The sequence below is a fragment of the Nerophis lumbriciformis genome, linkage group LG23 (assembly GCF_033978685.3).
Source record: "Nerophis lumbriciformis linkage group LG23, RoL_Nlum_v2.1, whole genome shotgun sequence".
In the NCBI taxonomy this organism is placed as follows: domain Eukaryota; kingdom Metazoa; phylum Chordata; class Actinopteri; order Syngnathiformes; family Syngnathidae; genus Nerophis; species Nerophis lumbriciformis.
Window position 1 is genome coordinate 31,827,599 of NC_084570.2, and position 12,872 is coordinate 31,840,470.

A 12,872-nucleotide genomic window follows, 5' to 3' on the forward strand; every position below is an offset into this window, starting at 1 on the left:
TTTCAAGTTCCAACATGACTTGGCGCCTGCACACAGCGCAAAATCTACCCGTGCCTGGTTTACGGACCATGGTATTTCTGTTCTAAATTGGCCCGCCAACTCCCCTGACCTTAGCCCCATAGAAAATCTGTGGGGTGTTGTGAAAAGGAAGATGCAGAATGCCAGACCCAAAAACGCAGAGGAGTTGAAGGCCACTATCAGAGCAACCTGGGCTCTCATAACACCTGAGCAGTGCCAGAAACTCATCGACTCCATGCCACGCCGCATTAACGCAGTAATTGAGGCAAAAGGAGCTCCAACCAAGTATTGAGTATTATACATGCTCATATTTTTCATTTTCATACTTTTCAGTTGGCCAACATTTCTAAAAATCCCTTTTTTGTATTAGCCTTAAGTAATATTCTAATTTTGTGACACACGGAATTTTGGATTTTCATTTGTTGCCACTTCAAATCATCAAAATTAAATGAAATAAACATTTGAATGCATCAGTCTGTGTGCAATGAATAAATATAATGTACAAGTTACACCTTTTGAATGCAATTACTGAAATAAATCAAGTTTTTCAAAATATTCTAATTTACTGGCTTTTACCTGTATATATATTTTTTTATTTTAATTTTTTTATTTTTTATTTCTTGTGCGGCCCGGTACCAATCGATCCACAGACCGGTACCGGGCCGTGGCCCGGTGGTTGGGTACCACTGGTTTACATGACAAGAACATGTGACGTCTAATGTGAACGCAGTCTGAGCGTCACAGGTTTTCATTCTAGTAGGTCTCAGTTCTGGAGCATTTGTGGCAACTTCACACATTCAGAGTGATCAAAGCCAACATCTTCCACATCAATGATTGCATCGAGAAGATCAAGAAGGTAGAAGATCAAGAAGGTAGAAGATCGAGAATGTAGAAGATCAAGAATGTAGAAGATCAAGAATGTAGAAGATCAGGAATGTAGAAGATCAAGAAGGTAAAAGATCAAGAATGTAGAAGATCAAGAAGGTAAAAGATGAATAAGGTACAAGATCAAGAATGTAGAAGATCAAGAATGTAGAAGATCAGGAATGTAGAAGATCAAGAAGGTAAAATATCAAGAATGTAGAAGATCAAGAATGTAAAAGATCAAGAAGGACAACGATCAAGGAGGCAAAGGATCAATAATGTAGAAGATCAAGAATGTAAAAGATCAAGAAGGACAACGATCAAGAAGGTAAAGGATCAATAATGTAGAAGATCAAGAAGGTAGAAGATCAATTATGTAGAAGATCAAGAATGTAGAAGATCAAGCAGGTAGAAGATGAATAAGGTAAAAGATCAAGAAGGTAGAAGACCAAGAATGTAGAAGATCAAGAAGGTAAAAGATGAATAAGATAAAAGATCAAGAAGGTAGAAAATTAAGAATGTAGAAGATCAAGAATGTAGAAGACCAAGCAGGTAGAAGATCAAGAATGTAGAAGATCAAGGTAAAATATCAAGAATGTAGAAGATCAAGAATGTAAAAGATCAAGAAGGACAACGATCAAGGAGGCAAAGGATCAATAATGTAGAAGATCAAGAATGTAAAAGATCAAGAAGGACAACGATCAAGAAGGTAAAGGATCAATAATGTAGAAGATCAAGAAGGTAGAAGATCAATTATGTAGAAGATCAAGAATGTAGAAGATCAAGCAGGTAGAAGATGAATAAGGTAAAAGATCAAGAAGGTAGAAGACCAAGAATGTAGAAGATCAAGAAGGTAAAAGATGAATAAGATAAAAGATCAAGAAGGTAGAAAATTAAGAATGTAGAAGATCAAGAATGTAGAAGACCAAGCAGGTAGAAGATCAAGAATGTAGAAGATCAAGGACAACAATGGATGTTTAGGATGTACTGTGAATACTGAGTGAAAGTACTGTGAATACTTAGTGGATGTACTGTAAATACTTTAGGGTGTACTGTGAATACTTAGTGGATGTACTGTGAATACTTAGTGGATGTACTGTGAATACTTTAGGATGTACTGTGAATACTTAGTGTATGTACTGTGAATACTTTAGAATGTAGTGAAGTACTAAATGAGGTATTGTTCTTCATCACACTCCTGACATCACAATGACCACCAAGACATTGAAGGTGGACAGAGAGCAGGTCAAAGATCATCTATTCCCGAGGTGCTGTGTGCTCCACTAGATCATTACAGTCAGAATGACAAACCTGCCTGCAGCTTGGATCCAATAAAAAAATGCAAGGTACAAGAAAAGAGGAAGAATGGACAAGTTTTACTATAAAAAATTTTCCTTTTCCACATGCTTCTGACTCAAGAACACTTTTTGAATAAGCTGCTCTTTTTATTGTTCAATCAACTGAAGTATTTGAATCCAAAGTAAAAAAAATATATAAAAAAGGTGACAAAAAGCGGCCATGATGGATTAAGTGTGTGAAGATAGTCACCTTTCTGTGCAGTTTAACACTTCAAAGTATTTTCAATGTTTTCAGTCTGATATTGGATCTTCAATCCGCCGGAAAACTGCCAGAAAATTCTGTCCTCCGTTTCTCTGCACTTTTTTCCCTTCCTCTGTGCAGCTGCCCAGACGTGATGTGATGATATCATCAGCCTGCACAAACACAAAGACACATTTCAGTGCTTCTCATGCATTCATTCATCTATTTGTTGCCACCCACCACACATACATTTGGATCGCCACACAGACATTTGGACCGCCACACAGACATTTGGACTGCCACACATACATTTGGATCGCCACAAAGCCATTTGAACCGCCACACATACATTTGGACCGCTACAAAGACATTTGGACAGCCACACATACGTTTGGACCGCCACAGAGACATTTGGACCACCGCAACGACATTTGGACCACCGCAACGACATTTGGACCGCCACACATAAATTTGGACCGCCACAAAGACATTTGGACCGCCACACAGACGTTTGGACCGCCACACAGACGTTTGGACCGCCACACAGACGTTTGGACCGCCACACAGACGTTTGGACCGCCACACAGACGTTTGGACCGCCACACAGACATTAGGACCGCCACACAAACGTTTGGACCGCCACACAGACGTTTGGACCGCCACACAGACATTAGGACCGCCACACAGACGTTTGGACCGCCACACAGACGTTTGGACCGCCACACAGACATTTGGACCGCCACACAGACTTTTGGACCGCCACACAGACATTTGGACCGCAACACAGACATTTGGACCGCAACACAGACGTTTGGACCGCCACAGACGCTTGGACCGCCACACAGACGTTTGGACCGCCACACAGACGTTTGGACCGCCACAGACGCTTGGACCGCCACACAGACATTTGGACTGCCACACATACATTTGAACAGCCACACGTGCATTTGGATCGCCACAAAGACATTTGGACCGCCATACATACATTTGGACAGACACACACACATTTGGACCCGCCACAAAGACATTTGGACCGCCGCAAAGACATTTGGATCGCCACACAGACATTTGGACTGCAACAACGACATTTGGGCCGCCACACAAACATTTGGACCGCCACACATACATTTGGACCGCCACAAAGACATTTGGACCGCCGCAACGACATTTGGACCGCCACACATAAATTTGGACCGCCACAAAGACATTTGGACCGCCACACAGACGTTTGGACCGCCACACAGACGTTTGGACCGCCACACAGACGTTTGGACCGCCACACAGACGTTTGGACCGCCACACAGACGTTTGGACCGCCACAGACGCTTGGACCGCCACACAGACATTTGGACTGCCACACATACATTTGAACAGCCACACGTGCATTTGGATCGCCACAAAGACATTTGGACCGCCATACATACATTTGGACAGACACACACACATTTGGACCCGCCACAAAGACATTTGGACCGCCGCAAAGACATTTGGATCGCCACACAGACATTTGGACTGCAACAACGACATTTGGACCGCCACACAAACATTTGGACCGCCACACATACATTTGGACCGCTACAAAGACATTTGGACCGCCACAAAGACATTTGGATCGCCACCAAGACATTTGAAACGCCACGCATACATTTGAAATGCCACACATACATTTGGACCGCCACAACAACATTTAGACCGCCACAGCGTTGTGGGGACCGCCACAGCAACGTGGGGACTGCCACAACGACATTGGGACCGCCACAACGACATTCGGTCCGCCACAAAGACATTTGGACCACCCCATAGACATTTGGACCGCCACAAAGACATTTGGACTGCCACAAAGACATTTGCCTTTTATAAATGCAACAGTGTGTGAATGCAGCTTGTTGTTCCTACTTCCGACAGCAGATGGCATCCTAACTTTGCTTCTTAACACACCTTATACGCACCTGCTCTACCAGGTTCGCTTCTTCTTCTACGTAAGCAACCGCCAAGGTAAGCACCCGCCCCCATAGAACAGGAAGCGCTTCTTGTACTGTAAGCAACCACCCGCCCCCGGAAGAAGAAGAAGCGCGCGGTGCATGCTGGGATATGTGACGTTTCATTTCCATTTGTGTGTTTATGTAAAGACCCCAAAATGGCTCCTATTAAGTGTGTTGTCTGTCTAATTATAAATAATGCAGACGAGGCGTGTTAACTGAGTTCTCAACGTTTACTCACAGCGTGCTCATAACCACATTCTAACTCCCAGCATACAACAACGCTTCTCAGGGCTACCGCGCATGCTCGTAACTATCGTTGCATGCTGGGTAGTGTAGTTGTTATATTTGCTAGCTCATAACATCACATTAAGAGACACGCTTACGCGCTTAATTCAATACTCGCCGTCATTCCGGGTGGATTGACAAAAGACCTCCAGCCGCTAGATATTGGTGTCAACAGGGCATTCGAAGCTAGACTGCTAACTGCGTGGGAACAGTGGATGACGAAGAAGCGCGCGGTGCATGCTGGGATATGTGACGTTTCATTTCCATTTGTGTGTTTATGTAAAGACCCCAAAATGGCTCCTATTAAGTGTGTTGTCTGTCTAATTATAAATAATGCAGACGAGGCGTGTTAACTGAGTTCTCAACGTTTACTCACAGCGTGCTCATAACCACATTCTAACTGCCAGCATACAACGCTTCTCAGGGCTACCGCGCATGCTCGTAACTATCGTTGCATGCTGGGTAGTGTAGTTGTTATATTTGCTAGCTCATAACATCACATTAAGAGACACGCTTACGCGCTTAATTCAATACTCGCCGTCATTCCGGGTGGATTGACAAAAGACCTCCAGCCGCTAGATATTGGTGTCAACAGGGCATTCGAAGCTAGACTGCTAACTGCGTGGGAACAATGGATGACAGAAGGCGAACACACATTCACTAAGACAGGGAGGCAGCGCCAGACGACGCCAACATCTGCCAGTGGATCGTAAATGCCTGGGCAGATATTTCGGTCACAACTGTGGTCCGAGCTTTCCGGAAGGCAGGATTCACAGAACTGCTGGATAACAGTGACACTGACTCCGATGACTTCGACGAGACGGAACCGGCCATTTTGGATCTCACATTTGCCCAACTTTTCACTTCGGACACCGAAGACGAAGGATTTACGAATGAAGAATAACTTCAGAAAGTGAGCGCTATGTTTATTTTGTGTGTTGTGACATTAACGTTCGAGCAACATTATGTTGCTATTGCTCTGCACTATTTTGAATTTTACTATGTTTGTGATTGCACATTTGCGTACATTTTGGGAGTGAACAGAGTTGTTAGAACGCTGGTTTTTAATATATTATTAAAGTTTGACTGACCTATCTGACTGTTTTTTTGACATTCCCTTTAGTGCAGCGTAGGCGCGGCTTATAGTCCGGGGCGGCTTATAGGTGGACAAAGTTTTGAAATATGCCATTCATTGAAGGTGCGGCTAATAACCCGGGGCGGCTTATAGTGCGGAAAATACGGTATATCTTTTGGAGCATTTCTGTAATCTAGTAACATAACTTCATGATTGATATCCATAAATGAACATTCTTACTAAATGATTGCAGAGTGTGGGTGAACAGTACTTGTTTGTTTCACCACAAGCGTTACAAGTGGAACCTCCATTTACGGTTAACAAACCTTTGCATTAGGGCTGCACGATTAATCGACATCCAAACAGTATCGAGGTTTAATTAGTGTGATTAAAAGAAAACGGATGAAAATGCACCGGCATTAGAGTGATAGACATGTTGCCCAATCAGAATTGTTGAATTCACATCCTGTTTACATCCTGTTTACGCGGCCGCAGCCATTTCCAAGAGCCCCGACAGTCACTTCTGACTTGCTTATTTTCACAATTATTGGAGCAGATCTGTGTCGCTCAGAGATCACTTTGCGTGATCAGAAACACTTTAAATGTGTCCAAAGTCTCACAGTAACGCTGTGGCTTCATTTGCTAGGCCAGTGTTTTTCAGCGTTTCTGAGCTAAGGCACATTTTTTTAATTGAAAAAAATCCAGAGGCACACCACCAGCAGAAAACATAAAAGAATTAAACTCAGTAGCCGATATTGACAATAAAAAGTTGTTCTCGTAATTGTTGGATATAAATCAAACCATAACCAAACATGCATCACTACAGTTCTTGTCTCAAAGTAGGTGTACTGTCACCACCTGTCACATCACGCCCTGACTTATTTTGAGTTTGTTGCTGTTTTCCTGTGTGTAGTGTTTTAGTTCTTGTCTTGCGCTCCTATTTTGGTGGCTTTTCCTTATTTGTTGGTATTTTCCTGTAGCAGTTTAATGTCTCCCTTTGAGCGCTATTCCCCGCACCTGCTTTGTTTTCGCAGTCAAGACTATTTAAGTTGTGCGGACGCTATCCTTCTTAGTGGGGACATTGTTGATTGTCATGTCATGTACGGATGTACTTTGTGGACACTGTCTGCTCCACACGCTGTAAGTCTTTGCTGTCGTCCAGCATTCTGTTTTTGTTTACTTTGCAGCCAGTTCAGTTTTAGTTTTGTTCTGCGTAGCTTTCCTTAAGCTTCAATGCCTTTTCTTAGCGGCACTCACCTTTTGTTTAGTTTTGGTTTAAGTGTTCGATACCTTTTTACTTACACGCTGCCTCCCGCATATTGTGATCACGACAAACCACGTTCCCGACATCTACAAAGCAATTATCTACCTGCTGCCACCTACTGATATGGAAGGGTATTACACGGTTACTCTGCCAAGCTCTAGACAGCACCGACACAACAACGGCACATTTGCGGATTATAATTACTGGTTTGCAAAAATTATTTTTAACCCATCTATCCATCCATCCATCTTCTACCGCTTATTCCCTTTGGGGTTGCGGGGGGCGCTGGAGCCTATCTCAGCTACAATCGGGCCGAATAAAGTTAAATTACATAATCTCCCACGGCACACCAGACTGTATCTCACGGCACACTAGTGAGCCGCGGCACAGTGGTTGAAAAACACTGTGCTAGGCAACTGCTCTGACTTAGCGTTTAGGCCAGTTAGCTTCAACTTGGGGCACCTTCACTTCGCTTCAAGAAACACGTCCACAATTGCACCCATTATCCAAAAGGAAGTTTATATGGTTGCTGACTTTGTCTAAGGGGTTAAATATCTGCGCAAGGACAAAGAAAAAGTGCAAGAGCAGGTTGAAAAGCTGTAGCACATGTGGATAAGAAGCAGCAAGCGGGTCATGGCATTTTCAATCCTATCGTTTGCGAAAAAGCTCGCCATTTGTATGGCACGAAAGAACAATTTAAGGTGAGCCGTGGGTGGTTGGAAAACTTTACAAAGAGGACACAGCTTAGTCACAGCATGGAGCAGCGTGGCGAGGCTGCTAACTCCGACAAATCTAGCGCAGAGGAGTTATCAAGCACATATTTCATGAATGCTATCCACCAAGGGGGCTTTGTTCTGCAGCAAGTCTTTAGTTGTGATGAGACCGAGAAGATGTCACGGCAGACCTTCTTTTACAGCGAAGGTGAAGGCACTACCGGGACATAAGCCGGTGAAGGATGGCCTCACACTGCTCGTTTATGCTAACGCTAGTGGTGACTACATGACGCCACTGCTCATTTATCACTCAGAAACGCCTAGAGTATTCAACGATGCCAGGAATATTCATGGACACAAGGGAACATTATTTTCCATTTTTTGTTTTTTATTGAAGCAACATGGTGGTTAACATTTTAAAGTGCGCCAAAGAGACGTGTGTGTGTGTGTGTATGTTGACATTTAAGCTTGCTGTATTGTTTATAAAAACAATTAAAAAAGATTGTTGAGCCATTACTTCCTTATGTTTTATATGTATATAAATCCCATATATATATATATATATATATATATATATATATATATGGGCAAGTATATATATATATATATATATATATATATATATATATATATATATATATATATACACACACACATACATACATACATACACACACACACAGATATGGGATTGTGCTGAAAATTTTAATTTCCCCTCGGGGATTAATAAAGTATTTTTGATTCTGATATATACAGTCGTGGTCAAAAGTTTACATACACTTGTAAAGAACATAATGTCATGGCTGTCTTGAGTTTCCAATCATTTCTACAACTCTTATTTTTTTGTGATAGAGTGATTGGAGCACATACTTGTTGGTCAAAAAAACATTCATGAAGTTTGGTTCTTTTATGAATTTATTATGGGTCTACTGAAAATTTGACCAAATCTGCTGAATCAAAAGTATACATACAGCAATGTTAATATTTGCTTACGTACATGTCCCTTGGCAAGTTTCACTGCAATAAGGCACTTTTGGTAGCCATCCACAAGCTTCTGGCAAGATTCTGCTTGAATTTTTGACCACTCCTCTTGACAAAATTGGTGCAGTTCAGCTAAATTGGTTGGTTTTCTGACATAGACTTGTTTCTTCAGCATTGTCCACACATTTAAGTCAGGACTTTGGGAAGGCCATTGTAAAACCTTTATTTTAGCCTGATTTAGCCATTCCTTTACCACTTTTGACGTGTGTTTAGGGTCATTGTCCTGTTGGAACACCCAACTGCGCCCAAGACCCAACCTCTGGGCTGATAATTTTAGGTTGTCCTGAAGAATTTAGAGGTAATCCTCCTTTTTCATTGTCCCATTTGAAGCACCAGTTCCATTGGCAGCAAAACAGCCCCAGAGCAGAATACTACCACCACCATGATTGACGGTAGGCATGGTGTTCCTGGGATTAAAGGCCTCACCTTTTCTCCTCCAAACATATTGCTGGGTATTGTGGCCAAACAGCTCAATTTGTGTTCCATCTGACCACAGAATTTTCCTCCAGTAGGTCTTATCTTTGTCAATGTGATGTCATTAAACATATGTGTATTATTGCAAGTTTGTCCTTAAATAAAATAGTGAACATACTAGACAACATACCAGTACTTTTCAGAGGCGGTATAGTACCGAATATGATTCATTTGTATCGCGGTACTATACTAATACCGGTATACCTTACAACCCTAATACATACATATATATATATATATATATCTACAGTATATATATATATATATATATATATATATATATATATATATATATATATATATATATATATACATACACACATTATGGTGGTTTTTGTGAGCAGTTTTTGACTAAAATAGGGACTTTAGTCGAGGCTAGAACCAATTATTCAAGTTTCCATTGATTCTTACGGGAAACACTGCTTCACTATACGAGATTTTCGGTTTAGGAACCATGTTCAAGAAGCAATTAAGGTCATAAATAGAGTTTCCACTGTATATGTATTTACATATTTACTCTGCGGCACTGTTAGCGATAAGCTAACGAGCAAAACAGCGACATGCACACATGACACACGCTGTTGATGACATTTACAGTCCATGTGTGGCCGTCAACGCTTCCTTGGCTGAGTCTCACATCTGTTGGCGCCAGACAGAGAGAGACAGAGGCTGCTGTTGGTATGACAAATGTCAGAGAGCTGCTTTGTGTGGCAGAAAATGACAAGTTTTATTAGAAAATCGTTTTTTGCTAATGTTTTGTTTTTTTTGGTGTGGTTACGGCCGGCAGTAAGCAGTTTTGCTCAAAACAAGCGATCGATGGACCTCGTTACAATATTTGACCAAGATTGTTATATCTGTGGTGGCCACTTATTGTCCCCTGTCACTCACACAGTTGTATTTCAACATTGTACAACAGAAGGGATTATGTTTATTTTTATTTTACAGCAGTGGTTCTCAAACTTCTTTCACCAAGTACCAACATAATGACCAACATTAAAGTAGAGTAGTGTAGTAGACCTAAGTATTCATCAAGTAACATCATAATGACCAACATTAAAGTACAGTAGTGTAGTAGACCTAAGTATTCATCAAGTACCACCATAATAACATTAAAATAGAGTAGTGTAGTAGACCTAAGTATTCATCAAGTACCACCATAATGACATTAAAGTACAGTAGCGTAGTAGACCTAAGTATTCACCAAGTACCACCATAATGACCAACATTAAAGTACATTAGTGTAGTAGACCTAAGTGTTCATCAAGTACCACCATAATGACCAACGTTAAAGTACAGTAGTGTAGTAGACCTAAGTATTCATCAAGTACCACCATAATGACATTAAAGTACAGTAGCGTAGTAGACCTAAGTATTCATCAAGTACCACCATAATGACCAACATTAAAGTACATTAGTGTAGTAGACCTAAGTATTCATCAAGTACCATCATAATGATATTAAAGTACATTAGTGTAGTAGACCTAAGTATTCATCAAGTACCATCATAATGATATTAAAGTACAGTAGTGTAGTAGACCTAAGTATTCATCAAGTACCACCATAATGACCAACATTAAAGTACATTAGTGTAGTAGACCTAAGTATTCATCAAGTACCACCATAATGACCAACATTAAAGTACATTAGTGTAGTAGACCTAAGTATTCATCAAGTACCATCATAATGACATTAAAGTACAGTAGCGTAGTAGACCTAAGTATTCATCAAGTACAACCATAATGACATTAAAATACAGTAGTGTAGTAGACCTAAGTATTCATCAAGTACCGCCATAATGACCAACATTAAAGTAACGTAGTGTAGTAGACCTAAGTATTCATCAAGTACCACCATAATCCATCCATCCATCCATTTTCTACCGCGTGTCCCTTTCATAATGACAACATTAAAGTACATTAGTGTAGTAGGCCTAAGTATTCATCAAGTACCACCATAATGACAACATTAAAATACAGTAGTGTAGTAGACCTAAGTATTCATCAAGTACCACCATAATGACCAACATTAAAGTGCATTAGTGTAGTAGACCTAAGTATTCATCAAGTACCACCATAATGACATTAAAATACAGTAGTGTAGTAGACCTAAGTATTCATCAAGTACCACCATAATAACATTAAAATAGAGTAGTGTAGTAGACCTAAGTATTCATCAAGTACCCCCATAATGACATTAAAGTACAGTAGCGTAGTAGACCTAAGTATTCACCAAGTACCACCATAATGACCAACATTAAAGTACATTAGTGTAGTACACCTAAGTATTCATCAAGTACCATCATAATGATATTAAAGTACATTAGTGTAGTAGACCTAAGTATTCATCAAGTACCATCATAATGATATTAAAGTACAGTAGTGTAGTAGACCTAAGTATTCATCAAGTACCACCATAATGACCAACATTAAAGTACATTAGTGTAGTAGACCTAAGTATTCATCAAGTACCACCATAATGACCAACATTAAAGTACATTAGTGTAGTAGACCTAAGTATTCATCAAGTACCATCATAATGACATTAAAGTACAGTAGCGTAGTAGACCTAAGTATTCATCAAGTACAACCATAATGACCAACATTAAAGTACATTAGTGTAGTAGACCTAAGTATTCATCAAGTACCACCATAATGACATTAAAATACAGTAGTGTAGTAGACCTAAGTATTCATCAAGTACCGCCATAATGACCAACATTAAAGTAACGTAGTGTAGTAGACCTAAGTATTCATCAAGTACCACCATAATCCATCCATCCATCCATTTGCTACCGCGTGTCCCTTTCATAATGACAACATGAAAGTACATTAGTGTAGTAGGCCTAAGAATTCATCAAGTACCACCATAATGACAACATTAAAATACAGTAGTGTAGTAGACCTAAGTATTCATCAAGTACCACCATAATGACCAACATTAAAGTACATTAGTGTAGTAGACCTAAGTATTCATCAAGTACCACCATAATGACATTAAAATACAGTAGTGTAGTAGACCTAAGTATTCATCAAGTACCGCCATAATGACCAACATTAAAGTAACGTAGTGTAGTAGACCTAAGTATTCATCAAGTACCACCATAATCCATCCATTTTCTACCGCGTGTCCCTTTCATAATGACAACATTAAAGTACATTAGTGTAGTAGGCCTAAGTATTCATCAAGTACCACCATAATAACATTAAAATACAGTAGTGTAGTAGACCTAAGTATTCATCAAGTACCACCATAATGACAACATTAAAGTACAGTAGTGTAGTAGACCTAAGTATTCATCAAGTACCACCATAATGACATTAAAATACAGTAGTGTAGTCGACCTAAGTATTCATCAAGTACCACCATAATGACAACATTAAAGTACAGTAGTGTAGTAGACCTAAGTATTCATCAAGTACCACCATAATGACATTAAAATACAGTAGTGTGGTAGACCTAAGTATTCATTAAGTACCACCATAATGACCAACATTAAAGTACAGTAGTGTAGTAGACCTAAGTATTCATCAAGTACCACCATAATGACATCAAAGTACAGTAGTGTAGTAGACCTAAGTATTCACCAAGTACCACCATAATGACAACATTAAAGTACC

At 40.3% G+C, this 12,872-nt stretch overlaps 1 protein-coding gene across 2 annotated transcripts in view; it reads right to left on the bottom strand.

Moving 5' to 3' along the window:
• Positions 1-2,265: 2,265 nt before the first annotated feature.
• Positions 2,266-12,872, bottom strand: part of mettl1 (methyltransferase 1, tRNA methylguanosine) — a 61,516-nt gene continuing 50,909 nt past the window's right edge. Inside the window, exon 5 of one of the 2 annotated variants that reach the window (XM_061985408.2) lies at positions 2,266-2,594. In XM_061985408.2, the coding sequence (XP_061841392.1) occupies positions 2,472-2,594 (123 nt within the window). In that variant the 3' untranslated portion in view covers positions 2,266-2,471. The remainder of the gene's footprint in view (positions 2,595-12,872) is intronic. The other variant, XM_061985407.2, reaches the window with a different exon arrangement.